The sequence below is a fragment of the Mustelus asterias genome, chromosome 19 (genome assembly GCF_964213995.1).
Source record: "Mustelus asterias chromosome 19, sMusAst1.hap1.1, whole genome shotgun sequence".
Lineage (NCBI taxonomy): Eukaryota > Metazoa > Chordata > Chondrichthyes > Carcharhiniformes > Triakidae > Mustelus > Mustelus asterias.
Genome location: NC_135819.1, coordinates 6,176,919 through 6,190,457, shown reverse-complemented (window position 1 = coordinate 6,190,457; position 13,539 = coordinate 6,176,919). Strand labels below are relative to the sequence as shown.

General features: G+C 47.2%; 1 protein-coding gene across 3 annotated transcripts in view; it reads left to right on the top strand.

The window, feature by feature from the left end:
• Positions 1 to 13,539, top strand: part of LOC144507720 (choline transporter-like protein 2) — a 93,498-nt gene that overhangs the window by 39,259 nt on the left and 40,700 nt on the right. For all 3 annotated transcript variants that reach the window (XM_078234951.1, XM_078234949.1, XM_078234952.1), the window contains exons 3-8: positions 1,347 to 1,420; positions 4,115 to 4,199; positions 4,873 to 4,957; positions 8,276 to 8,407; positions 11,953 to 12,013; positions 13,271 to 13,394. In XM_078234951.1, coding sequence (XP_078091077.1) covers positions 1,347 to 1,420; positions 4,115 to 4,199; positions 4,873 to 4,957; positions 8,276 to 8,407; positions 11,953 to 12,013; positions 13,271 to 13,394 — 561 coding nt within the window. The remainder of the gene's footprint in view (positions 1 to 1,346; positions 1,421 to 4,114; positions 4,200 to 4,872; positions 4,958 to 8,275; positions 8,408 to 11,952; positions 12,014 to 13,270; positions 13,395 to 13,539) is intronic.

Genomic DNA, 13,539 nt, shown 5'->3' with positions numbered 1-13,539 from the left:
TTTGTTCCAGCAGGGTCGGGCCACTAGCTTCCTGCAAGTGGGGAGCTTTTGTAAATTCCGCTGGAGTGAAATACTCCTCTGGAGCAGGGGAGTGAGGGTTGGTGCAGGCTAGTGGGCCCGGAGACTTCAGCCCCAGGCCCGTTAATGAGATTCAAAATAGATTTTAAAAATTCACTCTGCTCCACGCCAGTTTCCGGTGCGGAGCTGACGGTGCCGGAGACACGGGGAGGCCGTGGTGCCCAGCGGGGGGGGGGCCCGTGAACCAGCCTTTGCTCAAGTCTCCTGGCCCGCCATGCTACAAAGCAACGCAGCGAGGTGGGAGAATCACCCCATGGATTTAGCAGTCCCAAGTTTGACACACGCTGTCCAATATCTTCCACTGTGTGGTAATGAAGGGCAGGAACCTCTACAGGTTTTTCTCCTTAGCTGCTGAATTCCGTTAACTCTGCTTAGAACATAAGAACTAGGAGCAGGAGTAGGCCATCTGGCCCCTTGAGCCTGCTCCACCATTCAATAAGATCATGGCTGACCTTTTTGTGGACTCGATTCCACTTACCCGCCCACTCACCATAACCCTTAATTCCTTTACTGTTCAAAACTTTATCTATCCTTGCCTTAAAAACATTCACTGGGCAGGGAATTCCACAGATTCACAACCCTTTGTGTGAAGAAATTCCTCCTCAACTCAGTCCTAAATCTGCTCCCCCTTATTTTGAGGCCATGCCCCCTAGTTCTAGTTTCACCCGCCAGTGGAAACAACTTTCCTGCTTCTATCTTATCTATTCCCTTCATAGTCTTATATGTTTCTATAAGATTTCCCCCCCTCATTCTTCTGAATTCCAATGAGTATCGTCCCAGTCTGCTCAGTCTCTCCTCATAAGCCAACCCTCTCAACTCTGGAATCAACCTGGTGAATCTCCTCTGCACCCCCTCCAGTGCCAGTATATCCTTTCTCAAGTAAGGAGACCAAAAGAGGCTGACTGGCAAGTGGCAATAGGCCAACAGCTGAGCCCTGGCCGTTTAGCGCTCTTACCTGTTGCCTTTACAACTGAGAACCTGGAAAACCCAACTCTGCTTTGATCATCAGCAAAGCGAAACTCAAACCTGTTCTCGTCCTGACCCCAGATCAGTTTGGGACTGGCTGAAGGTCGCAGTCCTATCGACCTGGGAGACGATATGGAGACTGATCGGGGGGGGCTGTGTGAAAATATGTGTTCGTTTTCTCTCCAAACATGGTATCAGTTTGTGATCAGGGAGCGCAGCAGGACAGTGATGTGATGTAAAGCTGCAGTATCCAGTGTGTGTCTGAGTTTGTTACTAACGTTGTCCTGTCCCTGTCCCTGCAGGAGCTGCACTGACATCATCTGCTGCTTAATCTTCTTCCTGGCCATCATAGGATATTTCATCGTGGGCGTCGTGGGTAAGGAAACACTTGCTGCTGATGGTGTAAATGTGAAAGTCACCTGTCCCATTCTCGAACCAGTCTCTGTGAACTGCATGCTGCAACATTTTGACTCATTCTTGCCCTCCCTAGATGTGGTGAAAGATGTGAAGGGTGAACTACCTGCAATGTGGAAATAGGATCTTCCCCGTCCTTGCTATTGCCACCTCACCAAAATGTTTATTTGCTCTTCAGGAGCCTCCACAATGATTAATGATTTAGGGACAGGGAACTCTGTCCCATCGGCGATCTCGGTGATGGACGTCCAATTCCATTGAGATCAATTTTTGGCCTTTTTTGCCAAGAAGATGAAGTATAATAATAGGGAGGTCTTCCCTGTATATCGGTGAGACCACACCTGGAGCTTTGGTTTAAGCAGGAACAAATTTGCATTGGAGACAGTTCAGAGAAGGTTCACTTGGCTGATACAAGAGCAAAATATTGTAAATGCTGGAAATACTCATCAGGTCAGGCAGCGTCGATGAACAGAGACAAAGTTAATGTTTCAGGTCTATGCTCTTTACAGCTGAATGGTCATCAACCTAAAAGGTTAACTCCGTATTCTGTGGGATGAGGGCATTGCTTTATGAGGAAATGTTGGTCTATCCTGATTGGAGTTTAGCAGAATGAGAGGTGTTCTTATTGAAACGTATAAGATTCTGAGGGGGCTTGATAGGGTAGATACTGAGAAGATGTTTCCTGGGGAAATCTCAAACAAATAGGCATGGTTTCTAAAATAAGAGATCTTCCATTTAAGATGGCGATGAGGAAGAGTTTATTCATAGAAATCATAGAACCCTACAGTGCAGAAACAGGCCATTCGGCCCATCAAGTCTGCACCGACCACAATCCCACCCAGGCCCTACCCCCATATCCCTACACATTTACCCACTAATCCCTCTAACCTACACATCTCAGGACACTAAGGGGCAATTTTTTAGCATGGCCAATCAACCTAACCCTATTCTCAGAGGGTTGTTAGTCTTTGGAATTCTATATCCCAGAGAGCGGTGGAGCCTGGGCCGTTGGAAATATTCAAGGCTGAGTTAGATTTTTGATCAACAAGGGAGTGATGGGTTCAGGAAAGGAAGAAGAAAGGGAGGGATGGTGACATTGATGAAGGAGGACATTGCAGTGTTGGAGAAAGAGGTTGATCCAGAGCGGTTAAGGACAGAATCTGTCTGGCTGAAACTAAGGGGAAAAAATGTTGCTCGGTGTAGTTTATGGACCACCAACCAGCAAGAAGGATGTGGGGGAACAAAGTTGCAAGAAAATTAGAGTAGTTATGGATAGGGGACTTTAATTATTAGCTAGGGTGTAGAGAAAGATCAATTTAGTGCAAGGTGGGTCCAGTCGGACCTACCTCGTAGGTTAAATTTCAGAGAGGAGATGAAACAAAATGCATTGTCGGCCTGCTCACAGCTGTCTGGGCTTGGCTAAGTAGGAATGTTATCCCACATGAAGAAAGTGGGTTGGGATTATTTTTCATTCCCGGGTTATGGGCTGGAATTAATTGCCTGTCCCGAGTTGTCCTTGTGTAGGGTGTGGTGGTGAGTCATTGAACTGTTGCAGTCTGTGCGGTGACGTTGTTCTCTCAGCTCTGCAGGGATGAGGCTTTTGTTCTGAGGTTTTAACTGATGAAACAGGGAAGCTGGCTGCTTTCATGTGTTTGCTGTTGCTACGGAGGGGCTGAGGTTTCTTATCATCGCCTGTACTTGTCATTTGATGACACAGGAAGTGAATTTCCCATAAGTACGCAAATTAACGCAATTCAAAGAAATGTTGACTTTTTATTGTGCCAGTAATAGGGCACCCACTCTAACCCCATTTCACTGCTCATTTCAAGTAACATGATCATTTGATATTCTTAAGTATGTTTGATAAACATCACGACTGACCCAGATTCTATAGCTACTGCTGATGTATTCCACACTCAGGTAGCCCTTTGTGTGAGTACATTACTCCACATTAAGTTTCTAATACAAACCCCTTTCATAATGACACAGGCGGCACCGTGGCACAGTGGTGAGCACTGCTGCCTCACAGCGCCAGGGACCCGGATTCAATTCCGGCCTCGGGTGACTTTCTGTGTGGATTTTGCACGTTCTCCCCATGTCTGCGTGGGTTTCCTCCGGGTGCTCCGGTTTCCTCCCACAGTCCAAAGATGTGCAGGTTAGGTTGATAGGCCATGATAAATTGCCCCTTAGTGTCAGGGAGACTAGGAGGGTAAATATGTGGGGTACAGGAATAGGACAGGACCTGGGTGGGATTGTTGTCAGTGCAGACTCGATGGGCCAAATGGCCTCCTTCTGCACTGTTGATTCTATAATGCATTTATCCTTCATCCCAGTTTAAAGCAGTGTTATACCTTCAATTTATCAAGGGAAGGGTGAATATACCAGAGGAAAAGCTATTCCCTATTTATTAGAGGATGTTTTACACAGCCACACTATAGGGGTACTCACCCCTTTGAGTACTTGATGCACCAAACATAGGATGTGATTGAGGGTGGTGTTAATTCCATGGCGGGGGGTACTTTCGGCTGGTTCCTGAGGCATTTGCCTGCTTACCATGGGGTCAGTTGGTTACATGAAAAGGTAGAGTTATTGCATTGACTGTTTTCTGTGGTTCTGCTCAGTGTATGATGGCTATTTGATGATGGTCTGTTTTTAGCATGGACACATGGAGACCCTCGGAAAGTGATCTATCCAACTGACAGCCGTGGCGAATTCTGTGGTCAAGTTGGAAGCCGGAATGAGTGAGTTCTCTTCCTTTCATCAGGCACCAACCCAGTGACTTAAAAAGTGGTGGGGGTTGCGGAATGATCTTCTCAATATGGCGACTACAATCCCTAAAACCAATATCATCAAACGGTCTCCAGTCACCATAAAACATTGAGCCGCCTGTGAGTTAGTTCACCATTCACATTCCAGGTTAAAACACTGCCTGGCCGAGTCAGTAACATTTAAAACAATAAGGTCCCACTCTCCGCTCAGTGTGGTATTCAAGCTCAAGAGTAAGCATTTAGTGCCCAAGTGTTTGAGAAAGACAAAGAGAGAGAAAGAGGGGTGGTACAGTGATTAACATTGATGCCTCACAGCGCCAGGGACCAGGGTTCAATTCCGGCCTTGGGTCACTAACACTGCGGAGTTTGCACGTTCTCCCCCTGTCCTCTGGGTGCTTCAGTTTCTCCCACATTCAGAAAGACGTGCTGGTTAGGTGCATTGGCCGTGCTAAATTCTCTGTCTTACCCGAACAGGCGCCGGAGTGTGGCGATGAGGGGATTTTCACATTAACTTCATTGCAATGTTAATGTAAGCCAACTTGTGACTAATAAATAAGTATGTGACTGGGCAGAGGAAATGAAGAGATTGAAACATTGGTTTGTAAACATTTCGTGACATTTTCCTTTTTTGTCATTTTTTTGCCAGACATAAACCATTTCTTTTTTATTTCAACATCCTCAAGTGTGCCAACCCTCTGGTGCTGCTGGAATTTCAGTGCCCAACCCCACAGGTAAGAACATTAATGTTGTTGTCCCTTGTTTAAGGGATTGAAATTCCTGCTGTATACAAATCGTTGTTTGGGAGCACACAACGTGAGTATCGCTGAAAAAATCAGACATTTCTTGTGGAAGCTTTTTGTCTTGAACGCATCAGGACATTCACAAGAATGCAAATCCAAGGGAAGTCGACGAATTTATACCAAGAAGAAAATACTGATTGGTGGGCAAATGGACTCTGATTGTTAGAGGTGTTGTGATGGGGAATGCATCAGTTGATGGTGAATGACCGTTAACTGCCAAGCATTGTTGAAATTTAAATCGGGCAGCTTGACTCTGGGGCCAAGCAGTTCCCTGAGGAATGAACTAGCGAATGGCTGTCACCTATTTTGTTTAGCTGAAACGGGCACAATCTGTGTACATGTTCTTTGTAAAGAGCAGGGCCCTGTGTATTAATATGCAGTTTACAGTGCACACACATGCGCCACACTGCGAACCTGACCTTAAATTGATTGTCAGAGTAATTCTCAGCACACTGAGGATCACTTAGCAAATGTTGTCCAATCATGGAATCACCGTGCAGCGGCACGGTGGCACAGTGGTTAGCACTGCTGCCTCACAGTGCCAGGGTCCCAGGTTCAATTCGGGCCTCTGGTCACTGCATGTGTGGAGTTTGCACATTCTTCCCGTGTCTGCGTGGATTTCCTTCTACAGTCCAAAGATGTGTGGGTTGGGTTGATTGGCCATGGTAAATTGACCCTAGTGTCGGGGATTAGCAGCATAAATGTGTAGGGTTATGGGAATGGGGCCTGGATGGGATTGTGGTCGGTACAGACTTGATGAGCCTCCTTTGGCAACAAAACTGAAATGCTTCCTGTTGATAATTTTAGCAGAATTTCTTGTGAGCAGAAATAGTAATGTTATTTTCCAAACATGAAACAGTTACCGGACAGGATGATGTGAAAGTGTTGGGTTGTATTTCTGGACTGAATTTAGGGGTAGATGTTACAAGACTGGGTTTTACGGGCTGCAAGGGTGATGCCGGTTTTGGGTTTTTCCCCATCTACACTGTCCGTATTTCTTATGATTCTGAACACCTCAATGAAATCTTCCTCTCGGTCTTCCTAAAGGAGGACAATACTCCAGCCCCTTCAATCTATCCAAATAACTGAAGCCCCGAATCATTCTCATTCTTTCTGTACTCTCCCTGAATCCTTCCCATCCTTCCTAAAGTGTGATCCCCACAGCTGGACGTAATACTTGAACCAACAGATCATAATAACTCCCTTGGTTTTTGTAATCTATGCCTCTCTCCATTAAAGCCCGGAATCCCATCTGCTTTCTCAATCTACCCTACTGTCTTCAGCAATTTGGCTATGAGGAGAGGTTGAATAAACTAGGATTGTTTTCACTGGAAAGATGGAGTCTGAGGGGGAGACCTGATAGAGGTCTACAAAATTATGAGAGGCATAGACAGGGTGGATAGTCAGAGGCTTTTTTCCCCAGGGTGGAAGTGTCAATTACAAAGGGGGGCACAGGTTCAAAGTGAGAGGGGGAAAGTTTAAGGGAGATGTGCAGGATAGGTTTTTCACGCAGAGAGTGGTGGGTGCCTGGAATGCACGGCCAGAGGAGGTGGTGGAAGCAGGCACATTAGCAACATCTAAGAGGCATCTGGATGGATGCATGAAAAAGGACGGAATAGAGGGATACGGACCGGATAAGGGCAGAAGGTTTTTTTTTCAGGCTTGGAGGGCCGAAGGGCCCGTCCTGTGCTGGGCTGTTCTTTGTTCACATTCACAGCCAGGGCCCTCTCGCTGTTCCTGAGCGCCGTTTAGAATTGTACCCTTTATATTTTATTAAATTGTGGTGGGAAGAATGAAGTAAAGCATCACGTTGCTCACACCTACATTCAATCTGGCTGCTGTGTGACCACCCATTCCGTCAGCTCTCCTGCGTCCTCTTGAAGTCGAACAGGATCCTCCTCACAGTTCATTATGCTTCCAAGTTTGGAGTTAGTTATCTGAAAACTTTGAATTTGTGCCTTGGCACCCAGGTAGAGGTATATAAGATGTTGAGAGGCATAGATCGGGTGGACTCTCGGAGGCTTTTTCCCAGGGTGGAAATGGCTGCCACGAGAGGACACAGGTTTAAGGTGCTGGGGGGTAGGTACAGGGGAGATGTTAGGGGGAAGTTTTTCACACAGAGGGTGGTGGGCGAGTGGAATCGGCTGCCGTCAGTGGTGGTGGAAGCAAACTCAATAGGGTCTTTTAAGCGACTCCTGGATGAGTACACGGGTCTTAATAGGATGGAGGGTTACTGGTAGGCCTAGAAGGTAGGGATATGTTCGGCACAACTTGTGGGGCCGAAGGGCCTGTTTTGTGCTGTAGTTTTCTATGTCATTATCTTGGTTATTAATATAGATTCATGATGGCAGTGGATCCAGATATTGATTCCTGTGGAATCCCAGTATATACATTACTCCAGTCAGAACTACTGTCTCATAATTAAATTGATTCTGCCTGTTTCCAATTACTCAGCTAACTTTGTAGCCATGCTGCCACTGTCGGTTTTATTCCATTAACTCAATGTTTAACCCTGTGCTATCCCTGTCCTGGGAGTGTTTGAGGGGGACAGTGTAGCGGGAGCTTTAGTCTGTATCTAATCCCGTGCTGTAGCTGTCCTGGGAGTATTTGATGAGTAAGAAGTTTAACAACAGGTTAAAGTCCAACAGGTTTATTTGGTAGCAAATGCCACTAGCTTTCGGAGCGCTGCCCCTTCGTCAGGTGGAGTGGAGAAATGCTCACAAACATTTGATGAGTATTTGATGAGGACAGTGTAGAGGAAGCTTTACTCTGTATCTAATCCTGTGCTGTACCTGTCCTGGGAGTGTTTGATGCTGACAGTGTAGAGGAAGCTTTACTCTGTATCTAACCCCGTGCTGTCCCTGTCCTGGGAGTGTTTGATGGGGACAGTGTAGAGGAAGCTTTACTCTGTATCTAACCCCGTGCTGTACCTGTCCTGGGAGTATTTGATGGGGACAGTGTAGAGGAAGCTTTACTCTGTATCTAACCCTGTGCTGTACCTGTCCTGGGAGTGTTTGATGCTGACAGTGTAGAGGAAGCTTTACTCTGTATCTAACCCCGTGCTGTACCTGTCCTGGGAGTATTTGATAGGGACAGTGTAGAGGAAGCTTTACTTTTTACCTAACCTGATGCTGATATTAGATCCACTTCCAAACTAATTCACCTTACTTTGATGAACAGAATAAAGTTATTGGAAGAAATCTTGATAGTTATCCTACCTTTTGATAAGCCATTGACTTTGTTTTCCAGATCTGTGTTAGTAAATGTCCAGACAAATTTGAAAGCTTCATATCTTCATATGCCTTGCTCAGGGCGAAGAAACCAGAGAGCTGGAAATATTACATACAGTTCTGTAATCCAGGCTTTAATGATTCCACTAAGGTGAGTTACAGTAATGTTGCTTTCACTCGTGACTTTTTCCAGATTTTTCCTGTTCCCTTCTGAAACCACTGACTCCTGAGGGTACAGTTTCCCCTCTCCTGACTCTCTCTGGGGTACAGTTCCCCTCTCCTGACTCTCCCTGGGGTGCAGTTCCCCCTCTCCTGACTCTTTCTGGGGTACAGATTCCCCTCTCCTGACTCTCTGCGGTACAGTTCCCCCTCTCCTGACTCTCTCTGGGGTACAGATTCCCCTCTCCTGACTCTTCCTGGGGTGCAGTTCCCCCTCTCCTGACTCTTTCTGGGGTACAGATTCCCCTCTCCTGACTCTCTGGAGTACAGTTCCCCCTCTCTTGACTCTCTCTGGGGTACTGATTCCCCTCTCCTGACGCTCTGGGGTACAGTTCCCCCTCTCTTGACTCTCTCTGGGGTACTGATTCCCCTCTCTTGACTCTCCCTGGGGTACAGTTCCCCCTCTCTTGACTCTCCCTGGGGTACAGTTCCCCCTCTCCTGAAGGTGCTGACTCTCCCTAGGACCCTCCCTAGGGGCGGCACGGTAGCACAGTGGTTAGCACTGCTGCTTCACAGCTCCAAGGACCCAACCTCCGGTCACTGTCTGTGTGGAGTTTGCACATTCTCCCCGTGTCTGCGTGGGTTTCCTCCGGGTGCTCCGGTTTCCTCCCACAGTCCAAAGATGTGCGGGTTAGGTTGATTGGCCATGCAAAAATGGTCCCTTCGTGTCCTGAGATGCGTAGGTGAGAGGGATTAGCGGGTAAATGTGTCGGGATATGGGGGTAGGGCCTGGGTGGGGTTGTGGTCGGTGCAGACTCGATGGGCCACCTGGCCTCTTTCTGCACTGTAGGGTTTCTATGATTCTATGGATAGTATCTGTCTCCTGTGGCTTTCCAAATTGTTATCCCTCATGCGTGTCTAAGCGGCATCAGGTATTAAAACATGGAACAGTGCCCCAACTCTCCTCACTCACTGGGGAGGTGATGGCCCAGTAGTATTATCGCTAGACTGTTGATCCAAAAGCTCAGCTAATGTTGCAGGCATCTGGATTCGAATCCTGCCACGGCAGACAGTGAAATTTTAATTCAATTAAAATAAAATCTGAAATTCAGAATCTGTTGATGACCCTGAAACCATTGTTGATTGTCGGACAGACCCATCTGGTTCCTTTAGGGAAGGAAATCTGCTTCCTTACCCTGTCTGGCCTACATGTAACTCCAGAGCCACGGCAATGTGGTTGACTCTCAACTGCCCAATTAGGGATGGACAATAAATGCTGATGTGGAGATGCCGGCGTTGGACTGGGGTAAACACAGTAAGAAGTTTAACAACACCAGGTTAAAGTCCAACAGGTTTATTTAAACCTGTTTAAACCAAATAAACCTGTTGGACTTTAACCTGGTGTTGTTAAACTTCTTACAATAAATGCTGGCCAGCCAGCGATGCCCATGTCTCACGAATGAATTATGAACAATCTACACTGTTCAGATCAGGAGGTGCTGCTGATTTCCATCTCCTGCAGCTACTTGGCACAGTCTGGGGATGTCGTTTACCATCTTCCAACCTCTATGGATCAATACCATACTGGGCAGTGTTTTACTTAACAGAGCCAATGAAAATTCTCACAAAGACAGCTTTATGAACACTGCTGGATGACCCGACCATTTCCAAACCTGTCAAAGTTCCAATTTGTCCTGTGGATCAAAATACTTTTCCTGGACACAACGTCCAAAGTGTTTTGTGAAATAATTTTCAGGTAAGTGACCCCATGTTTATAATTGGTAGTAAACGGTTATAAATCCATTATTGCAGAGTATGAAGGAGGCCCTCCATATTGTTCCATTGCCCTGGAAAGTGGTAATAGTAAAACCAAAACTTACAGGTTAAGATTCAGGGTCAGATTTATTTATAGATGACAGATAATAACAACCCAGGATGATACTGGAGTACAACGACTAAACTTGCACATCTTCTTAAGTGTGAAATGTTTTTTGTTGTCATCTGTAAGTTCTCAGTATCAATCTCTGATTGGTGATCACAAAAAATTATTGCCAGGGTTTCCGTTTTCACTCCACATGAAGGATAGCGGAGGTAGAATCACTGGTGTCTGGATGGTCCTGGATTATTCCGGTGTCCTTCGATGTAAATTAAAAACTTTCAGGATCCAACTTCAGCAACAGTCGCGGTCCAAGAGCCTGATGTGCCCGTTGTCCCATTACACAAACCCAGCTCGCGTTGTGACATTGCACAAACCCAGCTCGCGTTGTGACATTGCACAAACCCAGCTCGTGTTTTCACATTACACCAACCTAGCTTGCGTTTTCACATTACGCCAACCCAGCTCACGTTTTCACAAAATGCGAACCCAGCTTGCGTTTTCACATTACGCAAACCCAGCTTGCGTTTTCACATTACGCAAACCCAGCTTGCGTTTTCACATTACGCAAACCCAGCTTGCGTTTTCACATTACGCAAACCCAGCTTGCGTTTTCACATTACGCAAACCCAGCTTGCGTTTTCACATTACGCAAACCCAGCTTGCGTTTTCACATTACGCAAACCCAGCTTGCGTTTTCACATTACGCAAACCCAGCTTGCGTTTTCACATTACGCAAACCCAGCTTGCGTTTTCACATTACGCAAACCCAGCTTGCGTTTTCACATTACGCAAACCCAGCTTGCGTTTTCACATTACGCAAACCGAGCTTGCATTTCACATTACGCAAGCCCAGTGCGCGTTTTCACATTACGCAAGCCCAGTGCGCGTTTTCACATTACGCAAACCCAGCTCGTGTTTTCGCATTACGCAAACCCAGTTCGCGTTTTTCGCATTACGCAAACCCAGTTCGCGTTTTTCGCATTACGCAAACCCAGCTCACGTTTTCGCATTACGCAAACCCAGCTCGTGTTTTCGCATTACGCAAACCCAGCTCGCATTTTCGCATTACGCAAGCCCAGCTCGCGTTTTCACATTACGCAAACCTAGCTTGCGTTTTCACATTACGCAAGCCCATCTCGCGTTTTCACATTACGCAAGCCCAGTGCGCGTTTTCGCATTATGCAAACCCATCTCACATTTTCGCATTACACAAACCCAGCTCGTGTTTTCGCATTACACAAACCGAGCTCGCGTTTTCACATTACGCAAGCCCAGCTCGCGTTTTCACATGGTGCAACCGAGCTCGAGTTTTCACATTACGCGAGCCCAGCTTGCATTTTCACATTACGCGAGCCCAGCTCGAATTTTCACATTACGTGAGCCCAGCTCACGTTGTGACATTACGCGAGCCCAGCTAGCATTGTGACATAACGATAATCGGGAATGCTCCTTGACCATCAAAGATTCAATCTGATAAAACCTTTACTGGGATTTTGACCAATAATCCAACTGAGGGATTCATACAGACCCGCAACTGTCTGAACTCCAGATTGCGGGTACCCCCATTTTAATTTAATATAAAAGTCGAATAGAGCAGAAATACTATTCTGACCATCGATGGATATTAACCGTCTGTACGTTGACTCTTTGTCTTTCAGACGCCTGTTGAAGTGTTTAAGGATCGCGACTGTCCGGCCTTCTTAACTCCTAGCAAACCTTGTAAGTGTTTATGGCTCTTAGATTCTTTTGCTGGGAGAGTTCTCCCACTTCTCAAGTTCCTCCTGATCTAACAGCAAGGTCTGAACGAGGCAGCAAAAAGTAGAACTCGGAAAAGGCAGCATCCACGGACAGTTCAGATTTAATTAGCACACTGAGTGTGTATATGGAATAATATCTCAGAAAGACTAGGAGAAAACTCAAAAAGGAGCTGGGAGATTTACTGCTGAAAGAAATGATTAAAAGTATAAAAGACAAAAGTGTGTAGGGTGGGAGCGATGTCTATAGGGGACGGTGTGTAGGGTGGGAGCGGTGTCTATAGGGGACGGTGTGTAGGGTGGGAGCGGTGTCTATAGGGGACAGTGTGTAGGGTGGGAGCAGTGTCTGTAGGGGACGGTGTGTAGGGTGGGAGCGGTGTCTATAGGGGACAGTGTGTAGGGTGGGAGCGGTGTCTGTAGGGGACGGTGTGTAGGGTGGGAGCGGTGTCTATAGGGGACAGTGTGCAGGGTGGGAGCGGTGTCTATAGGAGACAGTGTGTAGGGTGGGAGCGGTGTCTATAGGGGACAGTGTGTAGGGTGGGAGCGGTGTCTGTAGGGGACGGTGTGTAGGGTGGGAGCGGTGTCTATAGGGGACAGTGTGCAGGGTGGGAGCGGTGTCTATAGGAGACAGTGTGTAGGGTGGGAGCGGTGTCTATAGGGGACAGTGTGTAGGGTGGGAGCGGTGTCTATAGGGGACAGTGTGTAGGGTGGGAGCGGTGTCTATAGGGGACAGTGTGTAGGGTGGGAGCAGTGTCTATAGGGGACAGTGTGTAGGGTGGGAGCGGTGTCCATAGGGGATGGTGTGTAGGGTGGGAGCGGTGTCTATAGGGGACAGTGTGTAGGGTGGGAGTGGTGTCTATAGGGGACAGTGTGTAGGGTGGGAGCGGTGTCTATAGGGGACAGTGTGTAGGGTGGGAGCGGTATCTATAGGGGACAGTGTGTAGTGTGGGAGCGGTGTCCATAGGGGACGGTGTGTAGGGTGTGAGCGGTGTCTATAGGGGACAGTGTGTAGGGTGGGAGCGGTGTCTATAGGGGACAGTGTGTAGGGTGGGAGTGGTGTCTATAGGGGACAGTGTGTAGGGTGGGAGCGGTGTCTATAGGGGACAGTGTGTAGGGTGGCAGCGGTGGGTAATGACGAGGATCTGTGTGAACAGTTTACTATTGAACCAGATTCTTGTCTGCTGCTATTAGGGTTTCTCATATTCCAATGCTTACCTTCCAGTTACCCGAAGGTGCTTCCCTGACTTAGCAATCGCTAAGGGTGTGGTTACTGTTGGCAACAAGACTTCTTTCAGTGACGAGAATGGTGGATCTGTAAATGCTACACGTCTGCTGGATGCAGCCAAGTTTGTAATTTTCTTTTCATTTTGTGGTGTGAGTTTTGGGCAGTGTTTGGGCGAGAGGGAGGAATAATCTTCCACCGTGAGTTCTTACGCAATGCCAGTATTGATCACTCCCAGGTTAGGTACAGCTTGGTTTTGGTGCAGAGGA